We start from the raw sequence: 25,572 nt of genomic DNA on the forward strand, positions 1-25,572 counted from the left end.
GCTGGTGCCACCCATCTGCCACCCATCTTCCGCTCACCCGGCAATCCGTCCAATGCCCCTGCGCATACCGGAAAACAGGACACGCTAAAACTCTCTAATATATGGGTTTAGCGTTTTCGGTATTTGGGTAAGTGCAAGCGGATTGAGCGTTTTACTGGACGAGCGGAGGCGCGAACATGAATTGCCTGCACGGTGCAGTCACCTGGTGGCGCAGAGCTATCCACCTGACAAATACAGCTAAAATTGCTCTAACAAAGTCTGTTTTACTTTGCTCGTGGTGTAAATTTTCGTCAGCAACACGAGTAGGCCGCTGCCGAAAGTTTACATAAGCAGCGACCTAAATAACTTGTTTATTGCAATTTTAGCTGGGTTTGTCTGGTTGATCGAGCATCTGTTCCCTCTGGTGGCTGCACCGTGCAGAACAACGGAGCGGCGGGCGAAGAGGCACTCGAGTCACCGTCGGCCGTTCACGTTTGCGCCTCCGCTCATCTGGTAAAACGCCCAGTCCGTTTGCGTTTACCCAAATGCCGGACCCGCTAAAACTCTCCAATGTTGGGGAATGCCGAAATGTAGTTTGCGCTGTGCGTGACGTTCTCATCAACTTGCCTTCTCCTTGTGTTCAGGCAGCATTGAGAGGAATACCAAGACAGTGGTAGCTCCCTGCGAAGTCGCCAGCAGGCCCAGCTTAGAGGGTGCTTTCACATCCAAGCTGCAGTCGGCCATGGCCGGTAGGTCGTTCCTGCCAATCTCCTCGAAACTGCGTTAAGAGTGCGTCGCGCGATGTTATTCAAAATCTCGCCTACATCTGCACCACAGATGTAAGTAGTCTTTCCGATTAGATTTGTGGCTCTCCAGCGTGAAAAACGTTTCACGGATGCCGTAAGAAACGACCTATTTCGTTCTATGAAATGAAAATCACAGTGGCTTTCCGCACTTAAATTATCGGTACTAATAAGCGTTATGTAGCATAACAGCATACAGACAAGGCTCCTGTAATCGGTGAATATACTGGAACCTTTCATTATTTCATGTTAACAAAAAAAAAGCCAAGATAAAACGCAATCAGTATGTCATGAGAATATGTCGACATACAGTTTCAATAGAAATGAAGTCGATATAGCTCATGCAATGCAAAGACGTAAAAAAAAAAGTGCGCTGAAAAGGGCTAAGGACCATGCACCATGCAAATCGTCACGTTGGTGTAGCGACAGTGAAAAAAACACATAATGCCAAAAAGAATCACTCTTTACAGGGTCAACTTGTCTCCCCCTCCCCCCCGCACCAGCATGATGACTTCCGTTGCTTCAGGAGTAGCCGTGGACAGGGAAGCCATCCTGGAGAACGACCGTACGTGAAATCAGCCTCGCTAGGGAACTTTTTCGATTTCAAAGAGTATAAGCGCAGGTAATAGTGGCGAATATATGTAAGCCAGAGGCTGTATCACGGCACGTATGGCGACTGCACGGCAGCCATTATGCACCATTTGGCTCGCTGACTGGTCGTCTAGAGGCTACGTTTTTTTTTTAAATTGAAGCCGTGAAACGGAAGCATTGCACAAAGCATTTCCGCGCTCTCCGGTTTTTTCAGCTATATTGCAATATTAGCGCTTAAGAAAATTATTGGTAGCGAGCAAAAACCACGGCAATGCATCTGTAATTTCGCCAACATGTGATGGCGTTCTGAGAACGCCGCCATGTCTGGCAGACATGTCAGCTTGTCATTTTGGCTGAAAGAATATCACGGGATTAGCCTTACGGGTAGAAACTTCTACAGGCATACTAACTCAATGAACAAGCATTGTGTCACGCGCACACAGGCAAACATGAACCCATCTTACTCGATGACCGCAGAAACTCACCGTCAAAACGCTGGAGTGAGGTAGCGCGGCTGCGAGCGAATTGACCTACGTGCTGCGTTTCGCATCAACGCGAACTAAGCCATGAAAACACAGCGCACGATGGACTGTGTCCTCGACGCAGATGGCTTTCAAGATACAGTGGCCTTGCGCCGTATCTTGAAGCCTTGCCGCGCGGGCCCTCCGCGGGGAGGATAGGGAAAAGGGGGGGGGGGGGGGGGGGGGGGGCGTTTTACTCCGGGCGGCCGCGCGTACCCGCGCGGGCCGCTGTATCTTGAAAGCCATCTGCGTTGGAAACACAGTCCGCCATGCGCTGTGTTTTAGCGGTCGCCTGGAGCAGAATGCCCCTCCCCCCCTCCCCTCACGCACCGGTCTCCCCTCGAAGCATTGCGCGCGACGGAAGAAGGCGCGCTTCCTTCCCGCTTCCCCCTTTGCGTGCGCGAAAATGAGCCGTGAATGCCGGCTCATCCTCGCACGCTTTCATACGCACATAAAGCGTACGGCGCGCGGCGACGATTTTATTGCCGCTAGACTTTATACGGAACCTCACGACGACTGCGACAACTACGGCGACGGCAGAAATGCGCCTGGAGTGTCCATATAATTGCCATCGCAATAAAAAGTATATATTGATTTGAAGTTTAGACCAATTTAGGCCCATATAAAGCGTAATAAACGAAGTACGAAAGTGAATTCACTCGCTGCTGCGGGCCCTATCTTGAAAGCGATCGTCTTAAGAACGTGATGGACGGACGGAGGGACGGACTGACGGATGGTTTTCCTCGTTGAGTAAGCATAGAAATGCTTACGCATTTGAAAGTACTCGCCTCCACTTCCAGAATGCAGGGTCATTCGTGGTCAGGGTCACGTGATAGTTAGACTGCGGCACGCCCCTAGTGTTTAATAACCAGACGTCGTAGCCAGCGTCTGCAAGAAGGAAACCTGGAAGGAGGAGAAATCAGCTGTGCGACGGACAACTTATTGTATGCGACGATGCAGTAACATTGTTGTGAAGAACCGTTGTCAAATTTAGAGATATTTTTTCTGTAAATACGCCAGCTGATTACGTTGGATCATTTCCATGACGTCACAGTTGAGAAAGACTTCCTTCAATATCGGCCTTTCTCGGAAAACATTTTCTTACGCGGAGGCACCATGGGCATGCAAGTACAGTGAGCTTTTGTGGGAGAAGCTCATATTAAATTCTCAAATTGTCATTAATTATAGTTTATGGTAATATCCTCCTCAAGATCAATAGTATGAACATTGGGATTCAGTGTGATGAGAAGTGTAGAAATGTGAGGCCCATGAGCTTCTTCAAAGAAATCGCCCCGTGTTAGCACTAATGCGTTCCTGATGCGTCGTGAAAAAAAAATTATTTCACAACACGCGCTTTTCACTTTGAAGTTGTCATCTCACGATTATGTCTAACAGTGTCACCTAGTTTATTTTGTATAATGCATATAAACCATTTATCAAGCGACCCGTAAGCTCTCGCGCAATTATTTGGCAGCCGTGCAGCTAGAATATGTGAATGCTTGCCAGTGCTTCATTAATAACGCACAGAGACAGTAACTCGTCGCTACACTGGTAGAATCCGACAACCGAACGATGAGATAGATGACAACACTTCAACGCCCACCTCACTGCTTATCAGCTCACGAAGCTTTCAAAGCACTGCTCTGTATTCTGCCATCGTTTGGCCTATGTGAACATGCGAGATGCATTGTGTTTTTATTATTTGTGTGCAAGTGTCTGCCGAAATCTGGCGTTAGGTGCATGCGCTTCTATTCTCGCAATAATTCAGAGAGCCTTCCTTTTGTTACATTTTTCGGTTATTCATATGCTGGTTTCATGGGTTTTATATCAATTTTCTGACTAATTAAACAGTGTATTTCTATTTCAGTAGATTTTCTAACCTATCTTTATTTATTTATTGGGAGGATGTTGGTATAGTCGGCCCGTCTAGTGGACCAAGTTTATTGATAGCTAATACTAACGAAGGAGAACAAGAAATATGAGCGGGGTAGGGGATGCGGCGCCAAAATTTGGATCACTCCCCAGCCGAAAGAGATGCCACTATGCAACTGCTTAAAACCCTATAACCTAACATACCAGAAGCACAAAAAATGTTTTTCGGTGTGCTTAAAGGAAAGGAAACACTTCGTATGTTTCAATTGACTAATTCTGCCTCTTTTTCTTTGGAAGATAAATGCGTTTTAGAAAAATAATGTGCACCGACCATTTTTTTTATTTCGCGCTCGAACAACTGCCCCCATGACGTCAGGGAGTCGTGAAGGTTGTGATTGCATTTCCGTATATTTAAGGTCCCGGCAGTGAAGGAAAGCTGGTGCGGAACCGGTCACACGGTGCTTATGCTATGACATCCCAGGAAACAGGGGCGAAAACTTCGAGGTGACCTTGCCATTTTTCTCTTACGTTGTTTCTGGTAATGACCTTCTGTACAGCTTATAGCGGTTCTGCGAGCGGTGCTCTGATGACGTCGGCTAAAGAACTCACCTTTGTCATCTGCTATGGATGCTCTGGCTAGAATGCCTGAATTTTATTTCATTTGCTTTCCCTGTCCCGGACGTACGTGCTCGTCTAGCATGGCGCAATCCTATTACAGCCTGTATCTTTTTTTTTCTAATGCTAATTTTGAAAATGTCAGTATTAGGAGGCCTGTGACCTACCTATTTTTTATATGTCTTCCGTCAAACAACAGTTGTTGCAGTGAGGGAGACGATCGCGTAACCCAGCCACAAAATGTGTAGGCAAGTGAGCAAGCTAGAGTTAAAGCAGCTTGAAACTGAAGTAATGTGTTACGAATCATTGCAGGATGCCGCGTTGACTAAGCCGCCGCATAACTGAATGCAAATTTTACATTTCGCTCATAGCTCCACGCACTTCTTCCGTCTTAATTAAAGCTATTGTTGACGAGAAAATCTCATAAGTTCAACCTGAAGCGGTTACACATGATCCAAATTAATCCGGAGAGCCCCACTGCGGGTGCTTGATGATGACAGCATGGTTTTGGCACGTAAAACATTTTTTTTCATGTAATCATTCCTGTGTTAGGCTCAGGTTCAAAAAACATAAAACCAGTCGCAACGCATCACTCTGGCAGCGTATGAATGAAAATATCGAACTGATATATATATATATATATATATATATATATATATATATATATAGAACAAACTGTTCTCAGGCCGCAAGGGGTAGCCCGTACAATCTTATAATGATGAATGAGGATAATGATACGCTGTTGTGGCGCGCGTACCTTTCCTTGTCCACGTGCCGTTGACGCTTCACTTACTCACTTCGTCAGGTGCCCTCACAAGCCTAACCTACTATATTTTATTGCTTTAGTTTCAAAATGCATCAGATGCGCTCACAAAAATATATGCACCAGTCATGTGGCCGAGGTTATCGTTTGCTTTAGGTGCACTATAACACTCATTCCCATTGTTTTTGGACAAATTCGCATCGTTTTTTGAACAAATCTCACTCGTGAACTCGGCAGTGCCCAAGGCAAGGGTGAAGGAAGAACTTTAGCTTTGTAAAGAGCCCGTGAGACCGAGCAAAAGTGTTTGAGCATCCAGGAGCGTCCAGATACTTGAATGGCCGAGTGGTCGTTGCTCCTTGGGCTGTCGATGATTCCGGGATGACCTTGCGCAAAACGCGGCCGAGTCTCGAAGCATAAACTCGCAAAAACTTCGCCGAACCGAGATAAATCTAGGTGGGGTCGCCAACTAAGCTATTTGCCCAGTCTTCGCACCCTTAATGTGAAGCTGCCCCTATTTTTATACACCGATTTTTTTATCTATTAGCGTAGTGAACGAGTCATTCCTTCACTGCCGTTGAAAGGGGAGGTGGACATACTTTTTCACAAGTATTCAAAGTTCGAATAGAATTATTACAAAAATTTGTCTAACCTTCGATGAAGTAGTTTATATGGCAAATTCTGAGGCAGTATCATTTTAATACACTCATTATTTTTTATTTAATTTCGAAAAGAGCACCTCATTTGAGGTATTCGTAATTGAATTTCAACGCTCAATCAAGGCAATACCAATACCAATCACACTGGGGGCGCAGAAAGGACAGCTTTGTATTACTTCAGACGGAAATGCCTCGTGATGAAATGCGTGATGAAGTTTGAATGATGGCATGCATTGGCAAATACTGATACGACAAGTTGTGGCGGATGCCTGCCAGGCAACACGTGCCGTATCAGTACGTATGTGCCATGTCTGGCCGAGGAACTGCGTTTCGAGCTTCGTCACGCTTTTCATCACGGGGTGTTTCCGTATAATCCTGGTAATGACGCTGCCTCTTTCGCGCTACCGGCATGCCCGGATTGAGCGTTGAGATTCGATGATGAGTATCTCAAATTGGGTGTGATTTTCAAGAATTAAAAAATATGGGTGAAAACAAAATTTGAGTGCCTCCAAATTTGCCATATAAACACTGCCCCCAAGGTTATATATAATTAAATTGGTAATTGATAAATTTTCGCAAATGAGTCTTCTGAAACTTCCATTCTTCCCGCTAAAGTATGTCCGCCTCGCCTAGGAACTCCTCTGCAAGATCTCCACGTTCGCTACGTCCATAGCCTTTTTATAAAAAGTATGTATGTCGTAAAAAAAACACCATGAATAATGCCTCCTAGTGCGTATCTCTAAATTACACCAAATTCCTAATGCAGTAGCAATGAAATTTAACTCCGTTGAGTTTTTTATACTTGGGCTACCCCATTCTTGGGCAACTGGGACACTCCGGCTTATATAGCACGGAATTTGACCTATTAAATAGCCTATAGCCAGTTAGCACATCTCTGTTCCGCGTATTCACACAATAAATCATGATAGGTGCTGTCCAAATCTACGCGTTAGTGTTGGCGCCCTCCAACTAGAGATGCGAATGGTAAAGAGGCCCTGCAACGCCGTTGCAGGGCCTCCTTGAATAATATTCCGCTAAATAATTAAAAAATTTGACCCATACAAACCCAAGTTATCGGTCAGTGAAAATTCGAAATACAAGCAAATGAGAGCTTCATTCGAATTTTGACGGCTTCATAAGGCACGTTTGACGTTCCTCAGCGTTCCATGGCCTTCCCAGAGCCTCAGCGATTGCGGGGTCGGATCTCGGAGGCTCTGGCGTCGCGTTTATGGTTATAACAGCTTCCATGAGGCGGGAGCTGTTTGTCGCATATAAACAAAGCAATTTATATAAAGGAGTACCTATCTATAGGTTAGCGTAAGTGTTTGCTTGTATTAATAACATTTTACCCTACATAATGCGAATACGAGATTCAAAATTATGTCTGGCTTAAATGCTACATCAATCGGAGTAACATTAAGAGAAGCCTGTAATATGTAACTGCGGCAGTATCAAGTTCAAATCGCTTGAAAATATTGGGAAGAAAAGACAGGACACAACACGGGTGCGTACTTTACACAAGAGGTTTACTTGAAGCCGGTCGATTGAGGCACAGACACATGCACATTGATGACGCACTTACATGCCAAAAAAATGCCATACGCAGATACGAGTGTAGGTTTAAGAAATGGTACTGCGTCTAGACGCACACTCAAGCGTTCGTGGACGTGTAGTTTGAGACGAGGTTTATCATGGGGCGGTGGAGAATGTCAGTGGCATCGTAGCCGAAGATGAAGTCGAGGTGGCCGAAATCCGGATCCGGCATCACCTGCTTCAGGACGAGGACATCTTGTAGCCGCTCGGCTAGGTCGTCCACGTCTTGGGGATCGGCGAAAATGTCACCCTCGCCTTGAAAGATTGCGAAAGGGGCTCGGATCTTCTCCAGAGGATAAGCTGGCGGATCGGCCTACAAGAAGTACGTTTAAGCATTTTGACATTAGCATGCTGATCGGACAGGCACTTACAAGCACGTCACAAATCGATCCCAAGTCTTTACACCAGCTTTGTAGAAACCTCTCAAACTTTCTTTTATAGCAGGATACAAATTTAGAGGAGAGAAATGCGACTGAATGGGTGCCGGACAGTCTTTCCGATATTCAAATTGCCCGCGACAAATTAGTTTTCTTGCAGCTCCGCCTGCGATCTCGGAGGTGCTGTTTTGTGCATGGCCTCAGAGCATGCAGCCCAATCTCGGAAGCTATGTTATGTGATGCGCAACTGCATGTTTGTGTCGGTAGAAGCGCCATACTCCTGCCAGAACGAGCGCGCTGGCTTGTGCAACTGCCCCGTTTCCTAGGGGATATTCATACCACATTCTTAACGCGGGCCCCCAAGCCCGACGGCCCACCGCCCTCATGTTAATCTCCCGCCCCTACAAGGTTGCTGATTTACAGCACAGCATTGCATTTCCCAACGTTGAGGCTGGCGCGAGTACAGTGCAGTGCAGCGTATGATGCCTCGATATTGTGCTTCTGGGAGGCTAGGCACAGATCGAGGCACCCTAGTACAGCGTAATGTCCCTGTATATATACAGAAGCACTACATAAAGCGTACACAGGAACACTAGTGATGATGATCAAGATGATGTATAGACCTCCCCTTTGAAACGGGGCAGGTAACAAATAGTCACCTAGCCTGCGTGACTTAATCAGGTATGCTATACATGTTTTTCTTTAGCATTTCTGTATACTTTTCATTAATCTTTTTTTTCCTTCAATATCTACATTATAACTCTACCAATGACTAAGAGATCAAATCAGGTCGTATCAGTCTCTTCTCTGCTTTTTTCCCCACCAATACTCTAAACATATCTTGCTTATCTCGACTGCTGACCGGCTGGCGCTTCCGTCCACTTTAAACCCAAGCGATTCTGGAAGGTATACGTTACCTACTGTTCTCACTGGGTCAATCCCTTAACATTCCATTAGGACGTGTTGAACGGTTTCCGGATCATTGCTGCAGCATACGCATGCGTCATCTAGTTCCGAATATTTGCTCCGGTATGTTTTGATCCTAGCCATCTAGTGATGCTTACGTCAACTCGAGCATGCGGAGCATGGCTTCCAAGATATCGGAAGCCATGCGTGGAAGTACAACTGCAACGAGTTTATTCTATTTATCTGCTAGTGCAAAGGCGTCGACAGCCACAATGAATACCCTTTAGTGAACGTATTTATTTTCAGTTTTTGCCCCTGCGAGAATCGGCTTAGTGCGCACCCCGTTCAGAGACTCAGCTACCGTGTCAGTCAACCGCTCGAGCCTCGCAGGAACCTTGCCACAAACGTGGCTGCCGATCTCCCGCTTAGATAGTACGAGCTGGTACTAGTATATATTAGCACTACTAATAGGATTATTCAAGTACTATTTGTATTAGCCGACATTCGTATTAGCCGACGGATTAACTGCATAGTCTATTCATTGACTTGAGCGCGTACCTGTCCATATTTGGCCATGTTCTCCTCCTTCCCGTAATCAAATCTAATAAGGTTCTTGGCCCGGAACACCTGAAAGAAACAAAGAGCCAACATAAATAAATAAAGCTGCCAGTGAGGAAAGGCCTGATTTTCCAGTGAGCCCGAATTCAAGTGACTAGATTTTTTTTTTCTTGCACTTCATTAAGGCTGCTGGCTGGGTTGAAGTGCTTCATGTATCACTCTCGCTGCAAACTTCGCCGCTTTCGAAAAAAAAATTGAAACACTGCAGATATCAAAAACTTCTCCCTAAGCATTAAGCTAAATTGTCTTCCACACTCGTAGAGAACGTTAAACATAAAGCACCACTTAGTGACAATTGTTTCACTATACCGTCAGCCGTCTTTCCCCGCTGAGATTGTACATACATAATGAAATGTCCAATGTGTCGCAGGTTATTTTATCCGAAGCTGGTTACACTACGCGCCATGAAGGAATGAATTGACCTCCCATCAAACATCACCATCGAAATAAGAATAAGCGCTGACACACGGGCAACACCTGACTTTTCTTTTAATGTGGCTGCTGCAAACTATTTGGCTATTGTTGTATAGTGATAGTTGTAGGGAGTTTTAGATACAGCGTGTCCAAGAATTTTTCCGTATCCAAAAACGTTAACTCGTTTTACCCTTGTTGCGTTCTTTTGAATGCCGAGTGGATTGCGTCCTTAACTTTGGGTCCGCTATTTCTAAAACCCCCTAATATTCAATTTGTCTTGCATTTATATTAACGGCTTCATGTTTAGTGTGTTTTTTTTTCTTTCCTTTTTTGTTTCGTTTTGTATTGAATGCGCCTTTGCTATTGCGTTAGAATTCCACTTTTGCTGTTATTTTGTGTCTGCTTGATTGTCCTGCGGTGGGGCTTTGCATGAACTTTCTGTCAAATTAAAAAAAAACTTTCCCTAAGTCAATGCTGTCGCATTGAGTGTCCTTGCATATGCTCTGAATTAAATATTAATATTTTATTTAGTGCTATGTTGTTTCATAGAATTAATAATTGAGTGAATAAAGTAAATGTACACAATATGCACTTTCTATCTTCGCACATTGTTCAAAGGCAGGAAATGTGTACTGAATCAACTGAGATAAAAGTGCAACAATTATTTTGTGCTTATTTAAGTGAGGCCTTCTTTTTTTTCTTTGGCTGTGGCTTTTGTTTCGACGAACCGTCTTCCTCAATTTGTGCACCGCGATAACACGACGAGATGTCGGCGCCAAAGCTAACCAGGGTTCAGCCAACACCCCCCAGATAGCACAAGGCCTGTTCACTCCTCTCCATGACGTCATGGTACCTGGCCCGACTGCCACATAATCGAATGGGGATGCTTCCGAGTAAGCAACAGTGATGTTGACGTCATCGCTTTCGTCACGCCAGCCTTGGCAATGGAAATTTCGGGCCAGGTAGCATCACGTCATGGATCTCAGTGATTAGGCCTCGTGCTATCAGGTGGTGTTGGCTCAGCACGGAACCCGAGACGTGAAAATCTCTATTGGAAATTGACGAGCGGCCTTAATTTCAGTTCAATGAGAGCGCAACTGAGCTGACGTCAGGACCCGCCGCGGTAGCTCATTGGCTATTGAGCGCGAGGTCTCGGGTTCGAGCCCAAGCTGTGGCCGTCCTCTTTCGATGTGCGCGAAATGAAACAATGCTCGTGTACTCGATTTAGGTGCGCGTTAAACAACCCCAGCTGGCCTGGGACACCATACTGGAGTCCCCCACTACGGTGTCCCTCATAACCCATTGTGCAATAAATCAATACGTTAAACTCCAATATATATATATATATATATATATATATATATATATATATATATATATGTTGTGACGTCATGTAAGAGAGCACTGACTGCACGCAGCAAAAGCCAGATGCTGTAGTATACATATATGTATAAGATTATAATAAGCGTATGGCTCGGGCAGATGCGATATTAGAATTACTCTATATGGCTCTTGCGGGAGCCATATACAGTAATACCGCTGTCACACGGCAGATCTAATGCTGTTAGCCATGTTCTTTGCCTGATCTTCGGCTTGGCTTGACTCGACTCAGTTGCCAGTGTTGACGAGTTAGTGATCCAAAAGCACGGCGTGCACGGGAGGGTCACTCATTGCAACGAATTTTAGCATATTGCAAAATAATCACTGCATAACATTAGGTATGACGCTATTATTGCGGCTCTTGTTTTTACTATCGTCATTGTCATCATTTTCAAATGACATTAGTTCTCGCCAGGTGACAGCGCGCGGTCATAATGACATTAAACCCCAACAAATGTCATTCGTTGGAAATGACATTAGATCTGTCGTGTGACAGGGATATAACTCCATGCGATATTACAGGGAAGCGATAGGTGGCGTCTGAAACACGGCGACCAGGACGCGTTTCGGGATCCGAAATCACTTCCGGTGAATGCAACCTGCGATGGCATAGCGTCCGAGATCTGTTTCCGTTACTGTGAAGACTCGGGGCTGGAGTTGGACGCCGCCTGTGGAGGTTGACTTACCTGGGCGTAGTGAAGCACGTTTTGGCTGGACGAGCCCACTGGTAAGTTTGCCACGTAGACAGGCACCCTCGTCTGCGGGGGTGAAAGCATACATCTGTTCGTGAAAAGTATACAGGTCCCACAGAGAACGCTTCCTACGGTTTCAAGTTGTCTTAAGGTAGCTTGTTGTGTTGTGTTATACACGAGTTGCTGTGGAGAAAGTTAGGTAAAAGCACATCGGCTACACCATTTCTCTTGTTATACCACAAAAAAATTGCAGAAATATATATGATAATGATCAAATAAATAAATTATATAAAATATAATGAAACATATAAAGAAAACAACTAAGCCACGCATGTTTCACGTACAGTGTAACTTAGAAGGGTTTGGGCTAGTTGGTTTTCCATGCGGCTGTGTGAAGCAGGGCAAAGCAGGACAAAGGACGCATAGAAACGAGCACAAGCGCGTATTGCCAACTGAAATTTTATTTTCTGATCCAAAGTTTTATATGGAAAAAAAAACAGAAGAAAAAAACGACATAAGAACAAAGATGACTGTGTCCCTCGTCGGGCTTTGCGCTACACCACACAGTTTCACCTACGTCTATCTGTACCGCTACCCGAATGACATATTCGTCTGATTCGGCTAGAAAACTGATGCCGAGTAAAAAATTGGCTGTACGTGGTTTAGCTCTGGTCAGACCTAGTCGAGTGCCGATAGCTACAGGCCCCCGGCTGCGCTTAGGCTTCGCTTGTAGTTAATACATGTTGTTATTAAACTTGGTGGTTTCCTGCTAGACTAAGAAAGGAGAGACGTTGTGGTCAACCAACGGGTAAAACCAACGGCAGGAGCGGGGGCCGCACGGTGACCGCGACGAGCCGAGTCGCCGGAGAATGGAGGCCCGTGGTGTGACGTCACACAGGGAGCGCGGCAAGCGCCCAACGGCAGGAGCGGTGGCCGCGCGGTGACCGCGACGAGCCGTGTCGCCGGAGAATGGAGGCCCGTGGTGTGACGTCACAGTGCGGCCACGGCTCAAAGTGCGGCGACTGCGAAGAGGCGATAACCTGGCGTAATGTGGCTATCGCTACAAAAGTGAGTGTAAGTGACGCTGCCAACGCTGACCCGTTGCCTTTTTCCTGGTATTTTCGAAATCGAGATATCAAGATGTCCGGAGTCCGGCGCAAAAAAAAAAATTTCTCGAGATAAGAGGTGAAAAACACACGTTTTCACACAACGGCCGGCAAAAAAAAATTTCACTTAACCAATATTCCTAGATACCAGAAGTTGAGTTAACGAGGATTTATTGTGTACGCTTTGTAGTCCCTAAACATTGGTGCAATTCCCTCCACGCACTAGAGGAATGGTAGGTCCAAGCACACGACTCCGTACCACTTCCGTCAACAGTACAAAGCATAAGCGCATTACCTCATATATCTAAACAGCGCTACTTATCTCAAAGTATCTCTAACTATGTGTTCACTAAAAAGGATTCTGAAAATATGTTTGCTCTTTGCTGTTAAATGACTTGCTGACCACGGTCCAAGTTATTTTTGCACTGTAAAGTAACGATTGTCCAAACCTCGTAATTTTTTTCGCTTACGTTCTGCTTTCCGCAGTGTGTTTAGAACATTCCAAGAAGAAGGTGGCAAAATTTCTCAATTTCATGACCAAAGCCGCATTTGGGCGCTCTATTAGCGAGCTACTACGATAGACTGGCACTGGCATTCAAGATAGCGTATCAGCATTCCAAGAAACAGTACCGGTCTACAAACGATGGTTAATGGATAATGGATAAAACCTACCTTGGACACTGCCGTCACGGCGCTTCATTGTTAATACAGACGACATCCACCAGAAAACTGGCATGGTGCAACCCTTATGGCAGCACAACTGGCAATTTGCCATTTGTATACATACCACGGTGGAAGAGTACAAGTCTATACAGATGGACCATGCGCTGAAGTCAGTTTCAACGGAATGGTCACATTGTACGTCAAAGATACGTGCTATCTTTTAAACGCAGTGAAGTTTGTCCAGGAGAGAGAGAGTCAACCAGACGAACGTGCCGTGCAGCGAGGCACCATGACACCAAAGTCAAGTCCCCGGCGCTGATATGAACCAAGGGCCAGCAGTGAGCCACGGGGCTTACTCACTTGCAAGCACTGGATTAAGAGTACAGACCCATGCACCCGCATCACAACCACTTGCCGGTCTACTTCGGGCATAGTCGGCATTCTGCAAAATGGAACAGCTGGGGTACTTTGGTAGCGCGGGCCAGGGACCTTGTCAATAGATTCGACTCCGCCAGGCCTAGGGGGCAGAGGAGGAGGAGTTGTCGGATGTGCCGCGCTCCATTTAGTATACGGCGTCGGGACCACGGTGGAAGCCATCTGCTTACAGGTAGCATCATGGGACCCAATGCAATTTGGGCATTTGAGCACCGTGGCTACCCTTATGGCTGTACAACTGGCAATTTGCCATTTGTATACATACCACGGTGGAAGAGTACAAGTCCATACAGATGGACCCTGCGCTGAAGAATCTTCAGCGTGAGCGCTTTTCATCCCAGAACTTGGTGAAAAGCAATTGCGAAAATTGTCAAATCAATCTTCTACAACTATGTCAAAGATACGTGCTTTTAAATGCAGCGAAGTTGTCTGCGAAAGAACAGAAGCAAGATATTGGGTAATTTGTACTGGCAGAAAATCGGCACTTCAAATCATCATGAATGTATGAAGACCTTTCAAAAACGGAGGAATAGTTCACTGCATTGCTGAAAGCGCAGAAGAAGCTTCAGTGCATCGGCTATCCTAGCGGAAGGCTGCGTCCGCATTGTCCAGTGCACCGGTGCTGCCAGGCGTTGTCGATCAAGCTTTTTGCAAACGTGCTCTTCGTCTCGCTGTTGTTTCAAGATGGCCGGAGCGGCCGCAGGACGGGCGGGAGGCGTAGGGAACTGCCACAACAGTGAACGAAAACACCCGGGTCCCGCAGCTGACTATGAAGTTCTACAGATTCCCGGGTAAATGGTATGAAAAGGAACACATGCAGGCATGCAAAACTACCGTGCACAGAATCAAGCAAGTCGGATTGTCAAATTAAAGCTTGCCATTTTCCTAACAGCGTTGAAATATTCGCGGTAGCGCTGCTGCTTCGCCTTGTATAGCTCAGACACGACTGTTTGTTTGTGACGACGAGAATATCGCTGCAGCTCTAATTCGACGTGCACGGTTTGAGTGACGCATCGAGAAACGGCGGAAGTGTGCGTGCGACGCACATTGTGCTTTCTCGTGTTTTCTTATGGGCGCACGCAGGCCGTTTGGACATGCGTCTTGATCAGTAACATTTCTGTATAGTAGCGAGTTGTAAGCAGTTGAGTACTCTGACGTGTGCTTAGGTAGTCCATTTGCCAGAAGAATACGGACCCGGACCGTATATGCGGGTTGTTTGGCCTTTTGACTCAGCGAGTCGTATGGCGAGAGGAGGGCAGCGGCGGTTTGAATCGCTTTGGCATTCAGCTGTTCTTTAATTTCGGTGCAAGAAGGGCACTTTAGATCGCGATCAAGCCCGATCCGAATAAAATTTTTCGATCGTGATCCAAAAATTTTGCAGCAACGCAGTGACCAAGGATGGTCGCTGTTTGCGGCTGGGTTGGTTGAGCTCACTCAGCATGACGCTGCAGACGTCAGTCTATACGATCGCGATCAACCTGATCCGGGTCGAGCAAAATCGATCGATCGCTCTAAATTGCCAGTATAGAAGCACCCTATCTGGACCCGACTCAATGGCGTTTCAAAGTGCTTGTGTGACAGGGGTAAAAAATCATCAAGGATTTAGGAACCTCAGAGACGTCACAGTCGTCGTGTCGATATATGAACCCCACAAGCCCAGTTTCCCAATCTATACAAGCCCTAGTGTGCCGTTTAACATGAGCCCCAGTAGCACGTGAGAGCTCTCTCGGCTGACTAAACATTTGGCATGCACTGACAGGGATAAAATTTGGCGAGCGAAAGTGCAGTGCGATTTACTTGACTATATGCCAACAAAAGTTGTGGTGCACTCTTTTCTCCCTTTTCTGCGCTACCTGCCCGGAAATCTGTAGAATTTCACAAGCCGGTGTCGGCCCTTCGTGTTTTCGAGGCAGTTGGGGCGCAGAACGACAGACTTCTGCGAACCAATGCGCGGCAGACACAATCTTACACCCCGTACTTCCGTACACAACTGCAGACGCGACGAGCGCACACACTATATAGCGACTATTTCATTTGCTCACGCGAGCGGCGCTCCTCAGCAGCGTCCATAGCACCGCCTAACCTATAAGTTGGGGAGCCTATGCTAAATAAAGTATACTCCGTCAAAATTTTATGTTAGTTAACTTTTGCGGTAATAGATTCATTACTAGAAGAAATAATTGCGGCTAAACTTTCCTGAATTTCTTCAATTTCACGCTGACATCCCAGCGACAGTACTTCCCAGTGTGACGTCATGGATTTCAAAGTACTTGCTCGTATTTGGGCCGTTTCGGTGCAGTAATGGTTCTAAAAAATCTGAAATATTGTTCTAGAGTCTTTCAGAACACAATACAATCCATATTTGGGGTCAGAAAATTAACTAAGCTCGATGAGAGACGCCATCGAAATTCATGACGCGATGTTGGTGGCATCTGCTTGTACGATTATATCTGATTCTTGCATCTAGTTTTTAATTGTGACTATATAGAATGTGTCCCAACTATCATGCACCAAGATTTAAATATATACAAATGCCCCGTAGCTGGACAGAACCAAGGTAATGTTTACCGTCTCTTGGAGATGCTCAGATAATTTTTATGCATTCCGCCTTATTACATAATTACTCTTAATGAATTAATGAACCTCTCAAATAGTATAAACAGATGAAAAGTGTCAATGAGAAAATTCTAGAGCAACACGAAAAACTCCCGGTACAGCTTTCTGTTGCTCAATACGTGCTGCATAAAAATGCTTTTCCGAGCGTGAAAGAAGCCCGCGAATACACGGAAAATGCCTCGAGCGGCCAGTCGCGCGGCAATTTTGTGTGTATTCGCGGGCTTCTTTCACACTCGGAAAAACACTAGCACGTATATATATTATTAGCATCAGGCATCGCCATTTCTCTGGAAGCACTACTGATTTGTTAGGTTCTGCTCACGCTGTTGTGCTGTTTGGGATTCTTTCCGTAAAGGATGGCCAGCGGCTCGTAGCACAGTTCACGAAGGAAGCTGTCGCAAGTCGTGGCGAGTGTCCTTTGTTGCACGGCGTTCGTCACCATGAACCCACCGTGCGTGACGAGGTCGTTCGCCGCCTGCGGGAGGGTAATATTTTGTGCAGAACAGCCGCTTCAAACGCCCGTATTCAAAAATTCATCTAAGCTTGAAGCACGTGCTTATTGACGTAATATAAGTGAACCTGCTCTGAAGGTGCCCATGAACCACATTGCTTTTCCTTCGGCGCCTTCACGACAGGTGCCTTTCGATCAAGTAAACCATGGGCTTCATGTTAAGATGCATTTCTGAATGCGGGGGTAAGGCAAGCGCGTTAAGCATGAGCAACGCAATAGAAAAGCGTCTGTTAACTCTCTGAATGTGAACCAATAAATGCGCTACTCCCTGTACAGCTTCGTTTACAATTACTCGATGTTAAGGGGTCGGATCAGAGGTCGAGCTGCATATCCCGGTCACGTTTGTGTATCTCTGGCCAAGAGGGTTGGTTGATCGAACGCACACTTTGCAGGCGGCTGAAAGAACTCGATTCGACGCTCGATTGGCCCGAGTCACTAGTGTTTGTACGAGCCCGACAACCGATTTTCGTGCCTACAAGCCGGCTCTTGGCCAGTTTATCGGGTTACGCGTGTAGTAGGTTATGTGATGGAGTCCCAAGAGAAAGCGCTAGCTCTGAGTATCCGAGCTAAATATATATGGCAGAGGAGAAATCGTTCTTCTCGACAACCACTGCAGCAAATTTGTTGAGGTTTGTCACATTCGAAATAAAAAGCTAGAACCTAGTGAACAATGGCAGCGAATTCTTGATTTAGCGTGCCCCTTTTTTATAAGAATCGCTGAAAATTGCAAAATTTAGAAAAAGATAATTATCATGTTTACAAGTCTACAGCTCAGCCATGAAAAGCAATATCACAATTCTGAAAACTGTATTTGATAATACATCTAAAGTACGCAAAATTTATATATTGTATGCACCCCTGTAGAGCATTGCACGGGCCCGGGCTTACCCGAAAGCCCGGGCCGGGTAGAGCAGTTATTTCACGGGCTCCGGCCGGGCTCGGGCACGGCGTGTGCTTTTTGACCCGGGCCCGGGCCGGGCTCGGGTTTTTTGACGCGGGCCCGGGCCGGGCTCGGGCTTTCTGATGGTGTGCATGTAACGTGCAGCGAGTTATTCTCGGGCGTCTCAACTCTGAAAAACATGTATTTTTCGGTCTCGGGCCGGGTTCGGGCCGGTTTCGAGCCTGGCTCGGGCCGGGCTCGGGCCTAAGGTAAAGGGGTGGCGGGCCGGGCCGGGCGGGTAACGTAGAATATTTCCGGGCCCGGGCCGGGCCCGGGTCTAGCCATAAAAGTTTTGATCGGGCTCGGGCGGGCAGCCCAACGTAAAAACGGGCCCGGGCCGGACCCGGGCTACAAAAATCGGCCCTGCATGTTCAGTATATTACTACTATGTGAATATGACTTTTGCAACACTCTTGTAAACCCTGTAATAAGCGATGAGGGCTGTATATAAAGAAATCTAGTTTGTCCGCTTTAGATGCTCTAAAGGATGTACTTTATAGAACTGCGATATCTGTTTGTAGTTCACAGTTACGGATTTGCACACTTCGTGCTTATATGCTTTTCGAACTTACCAATTTTCGGCAATTCATTTAAAAACATTCAAGCCCTATATCAAAATGTTGCTTGCTAGTCACTCAAACCTGACGTACGTTTTCTTTCAAATGCAAAAAAAAAATTCATTAAGATCGCCCTGAGTGGTTATCGCGGAGATGCATTTCTGCGTTTTACACATTTTTGAATATGTGACATGGGAGTAGCATGGGCCCGAGCTAAAGCTGCCTATTAATGAGAATCCACATAAGAGAGAAAGAGCGCCTACGTGAAAAAGAGGCAGTGTCTAGGATTGGCTATCCTGTCAGGGTAGTTCTGTACAGAAAAGCCGCGTCAAGTCTCGTCGTCATGGTGATTCAAGCGGACAGTCAAAGTAGGTAATGAGCGAATGAACCTTCGAGGCTCGAGACATATTTGGGTGCACCGGCGTCTTAGCGCTCACAAAGTTTTGGGCTATGTTACGACGCGTCCAGCTACATGCCTGAAATGCTGCGGCAGATACAAATAAAAATAAAGGGCTAGCCCACGAAAATTTTCGCTTTCGCGTCTGCTACGCTTCCGACGTTTTTCGAACGTGCTAGCAACCCATCTTGACACGGCGTAATTTTCAATACGTTTTACCCATCTGACAAAACGTATTAACATTCTCGAAATACAAGGTTACTGCCATCTGCTCGAGACGTGAAGTGCCGCAACATAGCATGTCTCATTGCCAGCGCCACCTGTTTGGTATCGAGGCGTGCTACAGCAACAAAGCTCGTAGCGACATCTTGTGGCGTTTCGTCCAACCGCAATTTAATATGCACGTTTTCGAGTTACAGTGAAACGTACGAGTGTTCGTTTCATCGAGCGGCCTTGGCGGTACCCACCGTAGCAATAGGCACTTCGTTAAACCCTGCGCCACGAGATGGCGCCACCAACCCGTCCGCTCACGTTTACGTCTGCTAACCCGACATTGCGCAAAGGGCTACATGCTTACGGACAAGTTAAAGATCCCTAATTAAGAAAGAAAGAGAAGCATACCCAGTGCTGCAGACAGGGTGTCAATACTGCTACCACTGATGAGGTGCGCGGAGACATAGAACCTCAGGGTGAGGGTTCGTACCTTGGCTTCCTCAGCGAACGGAATGAGCAACCGCATCGGCGAGGTGAAGTGCGTGATATTTCCCACGGCAGCGTAGCCGACGAAGATGTTCACCTGAAAAACAATTGGCTCCTAAGTTCACGCAATACGTGTCGCCTGCGGTTGAACGGGTGCTCAACATCCGCCTCCATAGCCGGGAGTGTGCGCTGACTAACACTCCCAGGGCTAGAGCTTGTACACATATACAAATACCCAACAAAGTTGATGGGAGGACGGCCGTCGCGCTAGCTTAATTCGCAGCCCGATGGTCAAGCACCGCACGCCTAATGCGGAGGATGTGGGAGTGAGTCCTGTGGCAGGTAATCTTTTCGTCCAATTTAATTCTTACTGCTATTTCAGCATTTTATTAAAGCTAACAATTAACTTCCCTTATGTTTTCACTGGTGATACAGCATACTGCCTTAGTATATTTAGCACTAAATTCCACAAGTTATGACAATGTATACGCCCAAAAATAGCTTTGCTAACAACGATGCCTCATTATACTGAGCACATCCTTTTGATGCCCATGCATGCATATTCTATACACTCTGCTTTAGATCAATGTGCTAGGGATGGTTGAATAATGAAATTGTCGGAGCGAATTGAATACGAATATTAGGGCAAATGCGACCTTCTAAAACGAGTCGAATATTTTACACTTTTCTGAAGAAAGTTAAACATAACGTTTGTGCGGAAAAACGTGAAGCTTGCTTGCATCATCTGATAGATACATTAATTTGGTTTGTAACTGGACGTCTTGTCTACTGAGACATTGGTAAATGAAAAACAACTGCGTTCAGTTATATGGTGCCCCGTGACTGTGAACGCAATAAAAATAAAAGGAAACAGCGCTAGCTGCAGGTAGAATGTTCGTTTTATTGAAGGAAGAAAGGTGACACTACAGCACTGCGCATGGTTTTAAAAGGTCTGCGTACCGTTTTTCAAGGATCTTCTTTTTTGAAGCGAAAAGAAAGCCTACTATTTAAAGTGTCTAAAAGTGCAGCAGTTTCTCTGAAAAGCAAGAAAATTTTTTTAAGAACAGCATATCTTGATCTGCATAGTATCTTTTCAAAACTGCGTACGGACGTCGACAACACTGATTACTGAATGTGATTGCAATTTCGGAGGCAATGCATCAACGCACCACTCCGTTCAAGGTGGCTCCCTTCGTTTACAAAAGGTGGCGCCACTTTTCAACGCGCGCTTTGCTGAAATAAAAAATGTAACCAGGGGCACGAGAGAAATACTGAATAGAAAAAACACCGCCCAAGCACTCCGTACAGATGGTTAACCAGCGAAGCTGAAACGTGCGGCCCCGGTGTTTAGCAGTGGGTTAATCCCGACGCTGTATTCAAATCTTTCTCAATTATTGGTTACATGTTCGTGTTTCTAGTGTAACGCAAGCGCCAATGGCGGGCGGATGCTGCTATGCACGACGCCAAGCTAACTCGAGATATCGAACGCATGCGACAAAGGCGAGCCGAGGAGGCGGCGTTGCGGGCAGGCCAGCGTCAACGTGGCAAGGGCGGGAACGCGTTCGCCGGGGCCAACGCCCGCTTTCGGCGGGAGTTTCTCGAGCGGCAATTGGCGCGCGTGCTTGGGTACGACGCAAGAACGACGTCACTAACGACGCTGCCAATGGCGCGCACGTTTGGGTGCGACGTAGAGAACGACGTAACTGACGGCGCAGCCAATGGAGACCTTTATCGAAACATGTGGCGAACGGTTTTTCGTTTCGCCTATAGCCGTATACAGCTTTCGCTGTAAAAGACAAATCGACGAAGTCAAACAAAAGACAAACTCCACACTTCACAGGCTTCAAACTTATTCTCGAAAGTCCCGTCCTGTATGCAACCCTGAAAGTGCCATGGCCTTCTAACGTGCCCGAGCGCTGTGTCTGTCATCTTTGTCCTGTCTGAAGCGCTCTTCGATTTCCTTCAGAGAACAGACCAGCCAGTCTTGTTCCGCACACTCCTGTTGAGAAAGCTTCTTGGCGGCACATGGTAGCACGGTTACAAAACGGCGACCTCATGCGTGTGCGACGTCACGTTGTGCCGCTATTATGGAAAGCTGAGAAGTTAATGCGCCGTTTATATTCGTGCGACATCATGAGTACTGTGTAAGAACTACGAAATTACGCTTTTTGCATCCATTCTAATGATGACGTACATTTAAAATAACAGCAGCAATATAACGAACTCACCTCCACTTCCAGAACTCCGGGTCATCCGTGGTAAGGTTCACGTGGTAGTTGGACTGCGGCACACCTCTCGTATTTACAAGCCATACGTCAAATCCGTCATCTGCCAAGAGAAAGCCTGAAAAAAGATGAACGCAATCGGCAGGTTTCCTTTAAAGCGAAGTTTTTTTTTTGCTAACCGGTTAATACATTAAAATTTGGTTGTTCGCGAATGGAGTACACGTGTGACAATTTCAACGTCTCATTCTTTTTTTTCCGTAAGGAAAGGTCCCGCACCTTGAAACATTTGTACAAACTGTTGCAAGTTTCAGAACAACCCCTAATAATTTAGCACAATAGGTTTTACTTAACATGCTAGAGGAAATTACACCGTTGCAGTAGTCAATGCACCATGACAACAATTACTGGTATTTATTTTCCTGCGATTGGGTGTGGCTTCCTTGAGATAGACAACTTCAGCGTCTTTTAATGTTCTTTTTGTTTTAGCAGTGTTGCGTGCTAGTCGGAAAATATTTCTTGAGACTAGTATAGAGTACTGTACGTTAAGGAATGCTTAATTTTGTTGTATACTTTCGAATGCATAAATAAGCCTCAACACTTCCAAATATGCGTGCCGTTATTGCTATATAGGCCGTGACACGGTTGCTTTCAGGCACCCTGAAGGTTCCGTCTGACTTGCGATATTCTGAAAGCAGTTCGACGGTAAGAATTAGAGGGTAAACGAGGCTAAGTTTTCCACACAGCAACACTTCAAACGACCGTGTTAAGTTTAGAAAAAAAGCTCATAAAGTTATTCCATGCGAAGGGAAAGATGTTTAGACAAATCCTCGTACAGCTGTGTCATCGCACGCTGGATGAAAGTCTGCGCCGGTGGGTTGTAGGGACACCTGCGTTAGATATTGCACAACTATACTTTGTATTTCGCAGAATAAAGTTGGCTTGAAGCACATACGGTATGACCGACGTCACAAGTCTTGACCAACAGCTTACCGCTATCCTTAAACAGAGAAGTTTACAATTATTGCATGCTACCGGCACTAATAAGGTAAAGGTACCTGGAGATTAACAAAGAAGCTTAAGAAGGACGAAAGAACCACGTAACGAGCGATGGAAAGAAATATTATCGGCGTAATGTTAAAAGATACGAAGATTGTATTCTGGTTGGGAGCGAGAGAAAGAAATGGTATTGGGCAGGCCATGCAATGCGTAGGACATATAAGCGATGGTCTATTAGTGTTACCGAATGGGGCAAAAGAAGGGAAGCACAGTCGAGAACGGCAGAGTATTAAGTCATGCGATGAGATAGGAAATGTGCAGACATAGGATGGTGTCAGCTGGCCCAAGACAGCAGTAATTGAAGATTGATTGGAGAGGCCTACGTCCTGCAGGGGACCTAAAATAGGATGATAATGCTTATGATGATGAAGAAGATGATGATATCCTGAGTCAAAGTCTATGTAGGACTAAGCGTATACAAGTGAGGTCGCCTTTACCGGTGAACGAAATGCGCACCTGGACTTTGCGAAGGTAGGTTTGCCACCCAGGAGACGGCGTTTCCCAGGAGCCCGTGCACGAGTAGCATCGGCGTCCGCTGTCCCGTTGTGTCATCCTTCGAGTTGGGAAGTATCCTGTCCACTTCTAGGATGTAGCCGTCCTCAGTGGTGACCTTGTGAACTTCGACGTTGTAGCCAAAGTAGCGCATCAGTTCAGCCTGGACGATTTGATTTAGTTCAAACTGTTATTTAGCATCATTGCACTGTTGAAGGTTACCTTTTACGTTTAAGCTGAGTGCGACAAATTATTTGTCTCAGCTCGTATGTATGGCTGTAGCACTCTTAACAGAGAACTTGCTTCGTTTTTTACCAGTGCTTATAGCCAAAATACTCAGACATACCGAAGCAGTCACCGCGGTCCAGTGTCTACAGCATTCCGCTTCTCACCAAAAAGTCACCGGTGTCGATTGCCAAAGATTACGGAATGCAAAAACGATCATGTACTTGTAGGCTGACTTCCTAGCTGGTCGAAATAATACGCCCTCTCCTCCTCCTTCCACTACAGCAGCTCTCATAGCAAGCGAGTTGCATAATTTGATCTTGCTTTGACATATTTTAACTTTGCATTAGCGTGCTTAAAATGTAGTTTTATAACATCGGACAAAAGAGATACAAGCGCTCGTGCCTCCGTGTCTTTCCAGTTCCGCGTTTCAGAGCAACTTTCCCACCGCCCTTTCGCCCCAACTGGCTTGGCAATCAACGATTCCACTGTTGCATTCAGCATGATGCGACCTCTCTGGGACACTAGCTGGTCGAATCGCACGTTCATTGAACATAACGCTCAGGCCTGCGCGCTGTCAGGTTACTGACAGCTGCATCTTCTTCGTTCTGGGGTCTTGCGTGCCAAAACCAGTTCTGATTATGAGGCATGCCATAGTTGAGGGCTCGGGATTAATTTTGACCACCTGGGCTTCTTTAACGGGCAACTCCGGCGATTTTTCGATGTCAACGGATGTCGATGAAATTCGCTTGGGTCTGTACCTCTGAATACCTCCGTCAAAAAAGCAGGCTTGAGAGTTGCACAGATTTTTTACAAATGAATTTAATTGATTGCCTCGAGCACCCTACCTTACCCCCTCCTCAGTTATAGGCCACATTATGTATGACGTCAGGAATGGTCCACGCAGAGCATGCCGGGATCATGCAGACGACAGCGACTAGAGCGTGCAGGAGTCGACGATCGTGAGCGAGCGCTTGGCGTGAGACGTTGCTGTCGCGAGAAGTTGCATTCCCTGTGGACGGGCAAGTGATGCGGGGTGGCAAGCGGTGCTGCGTTGTTCGCTGCACGAACTTCAGCCCTCGCCTTCCGCAAACACAGTTTGAGCCGATGCCGATCGCGTTCAGCCGAGGTTAAGCCAGTGGCCGAGTTCGTGCGTCTGCTGCTGGCGGACCAGACCCACTGATATGAAGCTAATTAAGCTATTAGGACGAGGAAAGCTGCTTCTGTAGTTCAGTTTTGACCATACGGATTTGAAATAAACCATTCCTCATTTCGGACAGTGCACACGCAAAAAGCTAGAAGCGACAACACGACGCGCAATCAACATCCGTATACGTTGCCGTTCTCGAATGCGGCGAGCCGCACTCGTCGGCGCTTCCCTAAATGAAATGTGACTACGCAAATTCATGGGTGTTTTATTACCTATTGTTACGCTGACTCATTATTTAGCTTACTAGGTGCACTGTTTGCCTCGTATCCCAAATGGGCAGCAAGCGGAGGCCAAAGCTTTGATACAGCATGCGTAAACAACCGTCTCGTTCAGCTGCCAACGATGTCATACTTCATGACATCGGCGTTTCCGCGAGAAAACTATACATTCTCTAAATGAACGATCATACGCGCAATGTCCCAATCTATGTCTACTTTACGGAACACTAATTGTGTGCATGAAGAGAATACGAAGAATGATAAGCAGGCTGCACAACGCCTCCCTACTACGGTCTCCCGCTCGCTGTTTCCGAATGTGTGTGGTCGCACGTATTAGCGTGACCCAGAGTGATGTAACGGTGCTTACATGCACAAAATCTAGATGTTTTGATATGTTCTGACATTATTTGATGTCACCGATGAGCGGCTATCTCAAGTGAAC

The 25,572-nt window shown here is 46.2% G+C and overlaps 1 protein-coding gene across 1 annotated transcript in view; it reads right to left on the reverse strand.

The window, feature by feature from the left end:
- Positions 1 to 7,330: 7,330 nt before the first annotated feature.
- The window catches only part of LOC119463731 (gastric triacylglycerol lipase), a 29,180-nt gene continuing 10,938 nt past the window's right edge, over positions 7,331 to 25,572 (reverse strand). Inside the window, exons 2-9 of the mRNA XM_049655352.1 lie at positions 23,442 to 23,640; positions 21,933 to 22,047; positions 20,632 to 20,635; positions 19,709 to 19,801; positions 16,923 to 17,075; positions 11,775 to 11,846; positions 9,235 to 9,303; positions 7,331 to 7,706 (exon numbers count right to left, since the gene is read on the reverse strand). Coding sequence (XP_049511309.1) covers positions 7,452 to 7,706; positions 9,235 to 9,303; positions 11,775 to 11,846; positions 16,923 to 17,075; positions 19,709 to 19,801; positions 20,632 to 20,635; positions 21,933 to 22,047; positions 23,442 to 23,640 — 960 coding nt within the window. The 3' untranslated portion in view covers positions 7,331 to 7,451. The remainder of the gene's footprint in view (positions 7,707 to 9,234; positions 9,304 to 11,774; positions 11,847 to 16,922; positions 17,076 to 19,708; positions 19,802 to 20,631; positions 20,636 to 21,932; positions 22,048 to 23,441; positions 23,641 to 25,572) is intronic.

The sequence above is a fragment of the Dermacentor silvarum genome, chromosome 9 (genome assembly GCF_013339745.2).
Source record: "Dermacentor silvarum isolate Dsil-2018 chromosome 9, BIME_Dsil_1.4, whole genome shotgun sequence".
NCBI classification, from domain to species: domain Eukaryota; kingdom Metazoa; phylum Arthropoda; class Arachnida; order Ixodida; family Ixodidae; genus Dermacentor; species Dermacentor silvarum.